Below are 13,324 nucleotides of genomic sequence, written 5' to 3'. Positions count from 1 at the left end.
TGCTAGTGTTTAATTTCCAACATCAGGTACAGCACAGCTGATGTAAATGCCCCCACAAAGTGAATTTTGGCTCCTGAGCCCACAGGATGAAAACTCAGATGCAGAGCAAAGACATAAACCAAAGTGCACTAAATTAAAGACATCAAATTCTCAGGCTGGCCTAATCCACAAGTTAGCAGAAGCGTTTGGTACCAAGCAGCTTGCCTTCTGGTTGCTTTCAGCTCATGAACTAGCATTTAGACAGAAGTTAGGAAGTATCCAAGTTCTTTTACTACAGCATTTCCACCTTCCCATTATGAAAGTCAGCTCTTCCACAGGTTTCAGAGTAGCAGCCATGTTAGTCTGTATCCGCAAAAAGAACAGGAGGACTTGTGGCACCTTAGAGACTAACATTTATTTGAGCATAAGCTTTTGTGGGTTACAGCCCACTTCATCGGATACCTAGAATGGAACATGTAGTAAGAAGATTATACATATACATATACAGAGAAGGTGGAAGTTGCCATATAAACTGTAGGAAGCTAATTAAGATGAGCTATTATCAGCAGGAGAGAAAAAAAAACTTTTGTAGTGATAATCAAGATGGCCCATTTAGACAGTTGACAAGAAGGTGTGAGGATACTTAACATGGGGAAATAGATTCAGTATGTGTAATGACCCAGCCACTCCCAGTCTCTATTCAAGCCCAAGTTAATGGTATCTAGTTTGCATATTAATTCAAGCTCAGCAGTTTCTCGCTGGAGTCTGTTTTTGAAGCTTTTCTGTTGCAGAATTGCCACCCTTAAGTCTTTTACTGAGCAGCCAGAGAGGTTGAAGTGTTCTCCTACCGGTTTTTGAATGTTATGATTACTGATGTCAGATTTGTGTCTATTTATTCTTTTGCATAGAGACTGTCCGGTTTGGCCAACGTACATGGCAGAGGGGCATTGCTGGCACATGATGGCATATATCACATTGGTAGATGTGCAGGTGAACGAGCCCCTGATGGCGTTACTAATGTGATGAGGACCTATGACGGTATCACTTGAATAAGTATGTGGACAGTGTTGGCATCGGGCTTTGTTGCAAGGATAGGTTCCTGGGTTAGTGTTTTTGTTGTTGTGGTGTGTGGTTGCTGGAGAGTATTTGCTTCAGGTTGGGGGGCTGTCTGTAAGCGAGGACTGGTCTGTCTCCCTTTAAGCTGGAAATCAAACTTCTGACCATATAAGTTGGCTGATCTAGGAGCTGCTTTGAAAGCCTCACAGATGCCAGTAACCACCTGGAATGAGCTCACAGATGTAATTATAGAGTCTTCGATTGTTGCAGAGGGCTTTACCCAAGCAAATAGATACGTTGCTGTAGTTTTTGTGACAGCTTCCAACAGGCCTGCCCCCTGCAGATCTTCAGAAGAGATTTTAGCAGGATTTTTAATTACACTAACAGAACCAAAATATTTTTGCTGATTGGCAAAGCAGAGTTCTATTATTTCAGCATGTGCTGTATAGTCATTCAAAAATATATCTGTAGGGTTACAAGTCTAAGGGATTTGCACTTAGTTATAGAAAAGTACTCTTTGTGATATATATAGTGGTTTACAGTAACATGAGCCCACAAGACAGTGTGACAATTCAGATTAACCTGATTGGCTCCAATGCCATGCCGCATACTGCAATATGCTACAGTGAGAATATATTTTGTTGCAGGTTATGTTAATTTACAGCAGCACTGGGCCAAGTACTGTAAGATCCTGCCAGACTAAATTGCCCCATGTGTGCTCATTTTCCCCCCAACATGCTACAACACACGGGAACTTTGCAAAAATATGTTTGACTTCACATGGCTCCACATACCAAAACTAATTCTCATCTATTCCAGATTCAACAAAGGCAGCCAATGCAGGACTGCCTATCATTTTGTGGCACATTTTAATGCAAAGGTGATACGCTTTCACTCAGCATTCTCCTTCCAAGAGTCAGCTTCCATCAGCATGTAACACACAGAGGCTTCCCAGGTGCATGATAGACTTCAGAAGGATTGCCACAACTCACACTGGTTCACATGCTTCTGTACCGCTTCCACAGTTGGGAGAAATTCCACTGTGCCATCCTCTTCCCTGGATCACTCCAGCCAGAGTCCTTCCCAGTCAGCACTTCCTGATTCTTCTCCTCTTTCTCTGCTGGATCTCTCTGCTTGACCTACTAACTGAAGCCTTCTGTGCATAGGTCAGCTAGAAAGTAACTCCCACAATATAAGCCACATCAAGAGACTGGGGGGAAAGAAAAAGAGGGTTCCCCCACAAGTCCTCCAGTTTGCCAGGCACAGTTGCAGGAAAGGAAACAAGGAGTATGTTGACATCTATACTAGAAATAATTTAATATATTAATTTAGCACAGAATTTTATATTTATAAAGGGTGTGTGGGAGGGTGTGGGAGGGTGTGTGTGTGTGTGTGTATACACACACACACACACTTACCCTTTTAGGGCCTAGTGGCTTCCAGCCAACAATCTTACCACACCTGAATGAATTCTCTCACAGCCATGCCTAGAGTGAAGGATTCCAATTGTACATATGGGGTAACCAAAACAGAGGGGAAATCCTGATTCCCAGACTTCTGTGACAGCCACTGTGTTAGATATTTATGGGAGCCCATTATCCTCTAGGTGGGCGGAAAAAAATAAGTCTCATTGGCCACCTTGTTGACTGGATAAATGGCAAAAAGACCCAGGTCAGTTTAGCTCTTCTGTGTGAAGATCCAAACTCCTCTGCCATTCTCAAAAGCTAAGGTAATTTGGCCAACTAGGCATTGTCACAATGCCTCTTAGACAGCGCTTCATTTGTAATGAAAAAGGTGCTGGGGCCAGAGCTCAAGCTATTTTTTCACTTTCATAATGGATGCAGCCAGCCCAGAGGTCCGGGGCGAAGAACTGCCAAGCCTAGAGGTGCCAGGGCTCAGCTCTGTTCTTAGACTTTAGAAGTACTGCATGTTAAAACAAAATACCGAGATTAGGTTAACCAAGGAATTTAACTCCCTCCTCATTAGTGTCTAGTTTAGTGGGAAGAAAAGGAGTACTTGTGGCACCCTAGAGACTAACCAATTTATTTGAGCATAAGCTTTCATGAACTACAGCTCACTTCATCGGATGCATACTGTGGAAAGTGTAGAAGATCTTTTTATTTTTTTAGTTTAGTGGGGTTTTCCATGTTGAAACTGTGAAGCATATCAAGTTTTCCCCCTATATTGTCAGTGTCAGACAAGCTGACAGCTCAGTTCACAGAGTCCCTGCAGTGTCAGCCTTAAATTCGTTAAAAACAACAACAGTGTAAAAATTCCCTCAAGGAAGCCGCAGTGACCGCCAACTAAGTAACGTTTGCCCAGAGATATGCAGTACTGAGTGACAAGAGCTCGCCAATGTTGTTGCGTGCCAAACATTCTTTAAAGGGGAAGATTTTCAAGAGATCAGAACTACTGTGCCAAGTTGTTTTAAAAAATCTGGCCCCAGTTGTGGGTGTAGAGCCCTTTTGAAAATTCCAGCCTCAGATGCCAGTTCTGATCTCACACTGGTTTACCTCAATTTACAATAGTGTAAATGAGATCAGAATCAGGTCTTATGTGCCACATGAACAGATCACCTGATCATTGCCCAAGGACCTTCGTGGGGGGGGGGGGGGGGGAAGGGGGGGGAGAGACAACAAAAAGGTAGCAGCCTCATGTTCAGAGGAGCTGAGCTGCTGCCACTCCCATTGGAAATGGAGCTGTGGGTGTGCAGGACTTTTGAAAATAATCTATACGTGACTTTCCCAAAACCCCCACAGCAAATTAGTGACTGAGGTGTGGCTGGAACTCAAGAGCGCCCAATGTCCAAACACAAGCTCCTTCCTCCAGACCATGCCACCTGCATAGCCACCTCAATATGGAGACCATATTTTTAGCTTTCCTCTATCTAAGCTGACTATGGGAATTAAAATAACTGACCAAGACTCAAACTATACCTTGAATGAAGCCAAGCCAAGCATAAGCAACCAAGACAACTGGCCGTAAGAAAAACCTAGAGCAGAACAACTCTTGGAGAGCAGGGAAGTGGACAGTGATTCCAGAGGAAACTGAACAAGAGTCCCAGCAGCTGAAATGCACTGAAAAAAGTCAAGACCACCCATGCCAAACAGGAAAGGAATCACCTTCCCCAAAGAGACACACAGGCAATAGAACATTACTCATGCTGGGAGTCCATCACACATCTGCTCCCAAGAAGTAGAACCCAGTAGCATTGTCACCAACTAAACCTTCAAAAAGGAGTTTGGATTTTCACACAGAAGAGCTAAACTGACCTGGGTCAGGGTCACGACCCTGCTGCATTTAGAACAACAATGAGAGGAAAGAGTTAGAAACCTCCGAGTTTAATAAGGACTGAATAGCACGCAACGAAGACAAACTTCTACCCTTCCTTTCAGGGTCACCACATCTCACCAGGCTACCAAGCGATGTGACACCAGACCAATGGAAAACCCAACTTAGAGACATTATGTCACCAGAACAGACTCCTTGGGCAAATGACATTGTTAGCTGCTTCCACAAGCAGCTGCCTTGATCATTAGCCTTTTTCATGATTAAGAAAAGCAATTCAACCAAGCTGAAGAACCTCAACACCAGCTCCTTGGACAGACATATGAGCACGATCTTGAAGAGTGCTCAGCACTCACTGGGAGGAGGCAGAGAGGAGCAGAGCAGGTACTCAGCAACAGCTGGTACTACGAGCTGAAGACAGCACATAAGTTCCTGTGCCACACTCTGACCTAATGACTCCATCCCTGCACCTCACAAGAGCGATGCAAGACGCAGGACTGGAGGTAAAGAATAGACAGAGCAGCCACCGCAGTGCTCAGCATCCAGTCTCAGAATCTAAATAAGTGTAAGGGGACTGTTGCCCCCTTACTAACATTCAGTGGGGGTGTTTTGGTTGGCTAGCTCCCAGTACTAAAAGGGGAAGGGTCTATGAGAAACCAGGACCCTGAGACTGATAGTCCCCAGGAACAATGGGGAGAGGCCAATGCTCCAGGTCAGCCTGAATGACAGGGCGGGCAGGCTAATCAGGGAGTCAGGAGGCCAGGGACGTCAGACAGAGTGGGGGCCGAGCTAAGGAGAGAGCAGGGGCCCAAGCTGAGCTGGGGAGCAGAGCTGGGCCAGATCCAGAAGGACCAGAAAAGCAGCCCAGAGAGAGCAGACCCTGTCCTGGGAGCAGAGCTGCAGCCCCAAAGCCAGAGGCACAGCCCAGAAAGAGCAGACTTGCCCTGGGAGCAGAGCTGCAGTGACCAGAGGCAGAGGGGCCAGAAAAGCAGCCCAGGAAGCAGGTCCGTGCTGGGAGCAGAGTCACAGAAGCAGCCTGCAGAGCAGGCCTGTCCTGGGAGCAGAGCTGCAGCAACCAGAGCCAGAAGGGCCAGAGAAGCAGCCCAGGGAGCTGGAGGCAGAGCAGCAGCAGCACAGAGACCAAGTGACGGAGCTGGGACTGGAGCAGTCCGGAGCTGGGTGCGGTGAGCAGCTGGGGAGAGCAAGGGGGACCCTGGGCGCAGGCCCAGCACAGGGAGACGCCTCAGCCATGAGACTCTGCAGGCCAGGCTTGGATCATAACCCCGACAGGGTGGGGACAACACTGGGAAGAAGGTCCTACCACTTAAAGCCGGAGAGCGTGAGGCCACCACCAGATCAAGTGTTCAACCCACAGCATCCCTACAGCACAGCCAGGGCCGGAGCAGGAGGCCTGGGACTTGCAAGGAACAGACTGTGAACTGCCCTGACGTTCCAGAGATGCTGTTTGTGATGTTCCCTGCCACAGAGCGGGTTGATGTGTTTCCTTTAACCTTTCCCATTATTCCTTATTCTTTTCAAAATTAATTGTTGATTAAATAACTTGCATTTGCTTTAACTTGTATGTAATGGTCAGAGAAGTGCCCAGTGCAGAGAGAATACCCTGGAGTGGAGACACCCTAGCACCTGTCCTAGGTGACCACAGCAAGGTTGGGGGTTGAGCCCCCCAGGAATCCTGGGCCCAGCCTTGTTGGGGTTATGAGGACTCTGCCAGACAGGAGAGTGGAAGGGGAGTCCTCAAGGGCAGGGAGGCCACTGGGTAAAAGAAGTGGGAGCGAGGACTCAGATCCTTTCGCTAGCCCACTTCACCAGGGTAGTGCAGAAGCCAGGAAAGTTCCCCACAATAGAAGGACTATTCCCCCGCTTACATAAGACTCCATGGAGCCATTTTGTGAAGTGAGTAGAAGGGAGTCAGTTCCTACTGCCCGAGCTGAAGTAAAGCCAGTGTGCTACCCCACAGATAACCAGATGCTTGGAGTGGACAATCACCTACCACCCCCCTGGTGTGGAGCAGCCCTGTAGACATCCTGTATGCCCTGTTCCTATACTTCCCCCTCCCCATTCACAGAATCCAGCCCACAATTTCTTCACAAGAGAAGAAACAATTAATCAAGTTCCTTCCTGGTGTAATGACATGGACTGCCATGGAGTTGGACCAGGGATGAACGATCACAGACACCCCAGGACGAAGTGAACTTCAATATTATCTATTCAGTCCCCAAAAGATGTCCACACAGCAGGTGAAAATATCATACCAGCAACAGAGACATGTTATTTTGTACAGATGTGTGTTTATTAGCTATTTTAGGGTTATTGAAACATCATGTCCTACACTAAAGTTATTAATTCTGCTGCTCCTGTCACTTGGTTATTTGTGTTTCCCTCTTATTATTGGCTCATCATTTCTATAGTATCCTTATTGTGACATACCCCATTCAGAAAGAGACACGAAGCCCAAGGTTCCTCTTTCCATACCTGCACGTGAAAGAACAGCTCAAGGGCTGAAGCGTACAAGAATGGGACTCAGAAGATCCTGGCCCTGCCACAGACTCACCAGCGGATCGTGTTACAAGGAAGGTTATGCAATCTCTATGCGTGCCCAGTACTACTCACCTACTTCACAGCCATGAGGCAAGAGTCAGTCTATTAATGTATGTGATGTGCTTGGACAGCCTGACGAAAGGCTAGCTCTGTAGAGAAGCAAAGAAATAACGTCTCAACCCACTTTCACAGAGGCAGGAGAAGCTATGCATGGGTTAGACACACACTGGAGCCCTGACTGTGCATAGCCAAGATTAGAACTGAATGTATACATTTCCATATGATAGCATGGAGCAGCCCCAGGGTACTTTAAACTAATATTAAAAAAGGGTGTAGTTATTCAGCTCTATTCCTTTGCCCCCAGCAAAACAGAGTCATGCCCAGAGCTCTCTCAGAATGCACATACCGGCTGCAGTCTATAGATGGTAAGAGTAGTGCTCAGCCTATAGAGTGCTCATCTCTCCCTCAAAGAGTTTGCTGTGATGGTGGAACACTAGGAGTTTTGAAAGCTGGCTGTTAGGATATTCAAACTGAGCTTCCCAAACCTTTTCAATTAATGCCCCATGGTTTCATTGAACAGTTTATGGGACGTGCAGGGCTGGCATTAGCGGATAGGAAGCAGGGCAATCGCCTGAGGCCCCATGTCACAGGAGGCCTGCAAAGCCGTTATATGATTGGGCTCCGGTTCCTTAGTTTCTGCCCTATGCCCCAGCAAGTCTAATGCTGACCCTGGGGACATGGAAAAGAGATCCTCCTATCTCGAACATCACACAGCTGCCTTCGATAGATGCCTCAACACCATCCCTCCTGTGGGCCTCTGCAGAAAAGTCCTTCTTGAAGGGAAACAATTATTTTCCTTTGTTTCTAAAGCTGGAGGAAGCTCGACACCTCTGAAAAGTAGGCTCAAAAAGTGTTTCACATTAGGCACCTAAATATCAGTGGCCGCTTTCAGATATTCAGCCCTAAATCACTGCACAAGTTACACCTTCATCTAGTTCTATTCCTTTGCTTCTATGTGTATATTCATTTTAATAGTAGAAAAAAAATGTAATACCAATCAAACCAGAACTTCTCAAGTACATTATTCAATTTCATAAGTTGTGACCTGGAGAGCTAGACCAAATGGTGCCCCAGGCAAGGCCCTCCCTCCTTCTATGTGTTAAACTTTTGAATACCTTATTTTTATTGCATTTGGAGCCCTCTTCATGATTTCAATGCACAATTTGCATGCATGATTTGTCTGCCATATAAGAGGATAAATTTGCATGCTAGGATCTGCAAGTCCGGCACCCCAGGAGGTCGCCTGCCCCCTATATCTGGCCCTGGGGGAAGTGTTTTTACTGCTGCTCTTAGGTGTTATGGTAATACACCCACCCACAACCATCATCTTCATTTTATAGTTGCACCTAAAGGCCCTACATCAGATGATGGCTCCACTGTGCAAGGCATTGTGTAAATTTGTAGTAAAAGATAAATCTGATCTAATAAGCAGGAACTGAGATTTTAGAGATAACTAGGCCTAGGTTGCTAGCTTTAGGTATTGTAAAATTTAGTGCTGTATTGATTGTTAGACGCTTCATACAATCCAGATACACACGGCCTAGCACCTTTATCCCAGAAGCTCAACCCAAACATCAAGCCTGAGCGTACAAGGCTCTCTAAGTGCCATCCACTCACGTAAAAATGAGAGTTGGGGGATTTCATCACCTCTCAAGAGGAAGTCCCTGAATTCACACAACACCCTTTGCATGAGGTAAGGGCTATTTGACAGATGGGGAAAACTGAGGAACAAAAAGAGTGAAGTGTCTTTACCAAGACAGACAATAGGTCTAGAGCTAGGACTAGAACTCAGGAATCCCAGAACCCAGTGTTCTACTCTAACCACTAAAACCCACAACCAACTAATAAACCATACTCAGTTAAGATGCCCTTCCTTTGCCTATTCTGAGAGGCTAGTTTGACCCAAAGAGACATCTTTTATCTTTTCCTTTGCCCTAGCAAGGCAAATGAACAGAATATTAAGTACATGCCTGAGTGCTTTACTGAAGATGGATAGACTTGGACAAATGTTTGAATGGCTGTCGAATTGGAACCTAAATCTCTTTTCTCCCATGCAAGTTTGCACACATATAATCCTGGAGCAATGCATCAGTCACATTATTTAATATTGTACTGTTCTTTATTTTAGGCTATGTTCTAGTGGCTTAGCACTACTCTTATCATTGCTGTTTTTAAATCTCTAATGCCATTTGTTACATTTGAAGCCTACAAATATCAACAAATGCAGGTTTTCAGAAAAACAAACAAATAAAGTGATTGAAAAGGCAAGACAGGCCTATTTTAGTTAAGAAAAGCAGGAGTGCCCCATCTCCTTCCCCCACCCATACGTGTTTCTGCTGCTCCAACGCCTTTTCCTTAGTGCAGGAGAATGAAATGTACATGGAAGGAAGTTATTCATCAAACAATTAGAAGGCCAAGACAGTAGGAGTTTTCCTAAATGAACATGATTTAGTGGAACAACAAAAGGAAAAAACATTGTCTGGAATTCCAATGCCATTCCTATATCTTCATGCTCTTGCAGTTAAATTTGTTAGACCATTTTAGTCATCTTCCACATAAAGCCCCAGCACGGAATACAAAAGTCAGAGGAAGGCTAAAGTTGCCATGTTGTACTGATACAGGAAACTAGTGCAGGAGGGCTCAATGGCTTGGCAATAAGCTAAAGATCCCTTTTACTGCTTGGTTTCCTGTTTGAGTATAAACCAAGTAGTTTGTGACCAACAGCTCTTGCCACATGATGGACATTTGCCATCTCCGGAGAGATGCAGTCCCTGGGATCTGCAGTAGCTCAGCACCGGGCTCTTGGGGGCTATACTCCAGTCCCTGAGCAGCCATGCATTCAGACTACAAACATATCACCACAAATGTAGCAGTCTTAGTAGAGACCCCAACTGCTGAATGACTCAAGGGTCTCAGACACCACAGCAGTGGAGACACTATAAAAACCCAGATAGATGGGTTGACAAGTCAGGAACGGAACCTACATCGCAAGTCCCCACAACATGTTGATCCATTAGACCACAGCTATCCCAACCTAAATTTCACATTAAGAAACAAGTCTCCCAAAACAATCCCAACATTAGAGATCATCGAAATTTTTCCCAATGGAAAAAGTAGTTTTGTCAGAGCAGATGCTTTCCATAGTACAATGTCGATTTCAACGAGAGAGTTATTTTCCAAAGGGAGATGCTAAATGAGAAGTCTAATTTCAAAAATGTAAAACACCCACACCTTTTTTTTGTAATCAAAATGAATTAACCGTTTCAGATTTGAAACTTTTTAATGCATGAAACGGTTCGATATTGTGACTCGCTGTCCCACTTTCCAACAGGAACTAGTTTTGAAGGGTCAAAATTTCCCATTGGATGAATATGCCATTTCTGGAACAGTTCCACATAAACGTTTCTTAATAATGTTATATTAGTTCTATTCAGTGTGGTTGCAGTTGTGTTGGTCCTAGGCTAGAAGAGAGTCATGTCATGGAGAAACACGTCTCTTACATTAGTTCCATAATTTTATATTATGTTTGTCCTGTAATTTTACATTTACAAACACAGAGTAAGACATGTTCCCTGCCCTGCCATGCTTACAGTCATGCGTGTCAATGCTTTTGGGGGTGGGGGCACTGATCCAAGCCTATAATATAGACACACTGCTGCAGCCTACCCTGCTTTAAAGCCAGGATAAACGACATGGGTATGAGCTCCTGTTTACACTAGTGTTAACTCATCCGCACTCGGGATTTGCACTGGCACAGCAAAGAGAAAAGCAGGGTTTACAAATGCTGAATGTTTACCACTCATGCTCTGCTTTTAAGGGGTTAACAGATACAATACTGAATTTTAAAAAGTGATTTAAATCAAGATACTTTTGAAAGCCTCCTGAGCCACTTTGTGTTACTGTACAGAGCTACTCATTCATTTGAACAGCTGTTTTACTTCTAGAGAAGCTTAGGGAGAAAGGGGGAGGGGGACACAAATCTAAACTGTTTTCTCTGTTAAAGCAGCAAGACGTAATAAATTAACGGTGATTTACATTAAATTCATGTGAAACTGTTTCAGGGTTTGTTTTGCTTTACCTGGAGACTGGATCCCCTTTGAACGCTATAGCCCTTGTATAAAATCTGTAATTAGGGTTTTTCTTTGTTGAGCTGAACAACCCAGGACTATAATGGTTCCCTCTACTGGCATAACATGTTACATTTCAGTCATTTTTAAAGCTACTGTTCCGTGTAGCCTAGTGGACACAGTCTGGGGATATCAGAAGACTGTGGTTCCAAACCCTTTTGGGGTTATGTTTTCATTCAGAATTCCTCAACGCCTGGTTTGAGGGTCTTATTTACGGTGCCCAAGTCCTCAGTTTAATTAGGGCTTCCTAAACAAAGACTAATTGATTCTAACAGGTATGACGTTTCTTAGGGTGCATAAAAATGCACCATGCGCTTTTGCAGGACAGGATGAGTCAAAAGAAAGGGAGGACTTGTGGCACCTTAGAGACCAACTAATTTATTTGAGCATAAGCTTTCCTGAGCTACAGCTCACTTAGTCGCCCTAAAGAATCTCCTGTTTTCCTTGGCCATTTAAACCTGGTCTCTTGGGGCGGTTGAGCAGGGCTGATTTTAACAAGAACTTGGCTTTTCTGGTACATGTTGAATGATGTTGATCAGATCAACTAAATGCTCGGCTTCTCGGGTCTCCGGCGAGTAGGAGAACCACCTCGTGGGCTCCCTCTGGGATGGGCTGCCTCCTACTGGCGAGTCCGGGGGGGCTGGGGGGGGGGGCCGGGACAGAAAGGCTCGTTAACACAGGAGTTTCTACTCTCTACTTCCAATGCATCAGCTTGCTGGGGAGACACCAAAAGCCGCGTTTTTTAGATGCCCAGCGGGAGATAACCCCCAGCCGCAGAGGTCAAGGGGACACTTGAGCGTTACAGAAGTCGGTGCTTCCCCACGGGGGCGGGTACCGGCACCGGGGAAAGTTTCCATTCAACGGGGACTCAGGTTTCACGGAGAGAGATAAGGGGGCCGCCTTACGGCGACCCCGGTGGCCGTGGCCATTGCTCCAGCCCCGCGGCTCAGTGCGGGACGAGGCGAACGCCCCCGGGCCCGCCGCTGCAGGCGGCCGGGCGCATTTTACTCACCGGCGGCTGGCGAAGCCGCTGCCCGCGGATCCTGCGCTGGGCTCGGGGTAGCTGTGCTGCAGCGTGGAGGCTGGGAACGGATAGAGGAAACCGGTCCCTAGGGTACATCCAAGGAAACAGCCCCACCAGGGCAGGAAGAGAGCCAGGTTCATCTCTGCGGCTACAGAGACAACCGAGAGGCGGACTGGGGGGGTCACAGTGACATGCGACTAGCCGGGGTGGGGGGGGGGCGCCTGAGAATTTGGGGTTCTAGGGGCAGGAGCTCGCCGCAGGGCACCGCCGGCGAGCTGCTGCGCCTGGCTTTTAAAGGGAAGTCAAGTCCTCTCTGCGAGCTAAGCCCTGGCGGCAGCCTTTTCAAATTTGGTGAGGTTGGTGCAGTTCCGTCAAAGGGGGCGTGGGGTTTCGCCATTAACCCTTGGAGGACGTGGCCAGGGACCCCCGCGGCTCCGGCGCGTCCCCTGCCAGAGGCGGCTGCCGGGCTGAACGCGCGCCCACGTGCTGCGGATCCCTGCGGAACTGAGCCTTGCAAGGGAAAGGGAGAACAGACGGATCCACCTGGACCCGGCCACAGCCGGATTATTTTTGGACCCAGCCAACCCCTCACATTTGCACTGCCTCAACGGAGAACAAGCCTAGCTATCCCTGTTCGTCCCCCCAAAAAAACTTCCCCCACCCCACCCCCCTGGCAACAGTATCACAAAAATACCCAGATCCGGCTCATTTGTGGCCCCAACTACCCAAATTCTGATGCTTAAATAGAGAACAAGTGTAGGGGCACGCACACACCCTAAAGCACAAAATTCTGGATCTGGCACCTTGATTCCAACAATGTGTGGTCACAATCCTTAGTCCAAACTTCTGTTTGAGCGAAGAATAAGGTAGCCAGTCCTGTACTTTAATAATCTGGACTCTAAATTTTCCCAGCACAGCAAAAACTAACAAATCTCTCTGATTCTGAACCTGGATCCTGCCAAGTTTTAGCTGCAAACCCAGCTTGTGCCCTCAGAGTACAGAAAAGTGTTGCTTCTAATATTCCTCCAGAGCGGTCAGGACCCCTAAGCACACCTCGATCCAAGGAAACTGCAAGATCTCTGATTTGGTATCTGTACCCTGCTGGATCCAGCTAATTTCTGAATGCAACACCCCCCCCCCCCACACACACACACACACACAAATTATTTTCCTCCTCCACAACAGGATAATCCAAATCCCTATGAATCATGGTACAAGCAACCTCTCAGAG

The 13,324-nt window shown here is 46.5% G+C and overlaps 1 protein-coding gene across 4 annotated transcripts in view; it reads right to left on the bottom strand.

Moving 5' to 3' along the window:
* COL26A1 (collagen type XXVI alpha 1 chain) overlaps window positions 1-12,466 on the bottom strand; it is a 221,305-nt gene extending 208,839 nt beyond the window's left edge. Inside the window, exon 1 of one of the 4 annotated variants that reach the window (XM_037880523.2) lies at window positions 12,082-12,466. In XM_037880523.2, the coding sequence (XP_037736451.1) occupies window positions 12,082-12,233 (152 nt within the window). In that variant the 5' untranslated portion in view covers window positions 12,234-12,466. The remainder of the gene's footprint in view (window positions 1-12,081) is intronic. The other 3 variants (XM_043531229.1, XM_037880525.2, XM_037880524.2) reach the window with 3 other exon arrangements.
* Window positions 12,467-13,324: the final 858 nt, after the last annotated feature.

The sequence above is a fragment of the Chelonia mydas genome, chromosome 17 (assembly GCF_015237465.2).
Source record: "Chelonia mydas isolate rCheMyd1 chromosome 17, rCheMyd1.pri.v2, whole genome shotgun sequence".
In the NCBI taxonomy this organism is placed as follows: Eukaryota; Metazoa; Chordata; order Testudines; family Cheloniidae; genus Chelonia; species Chelonia mydas.
Note: the sequence above shows the minus strand (reverse complement) of the source record. Positions and strands in the feature narration are given on the sequence as shown.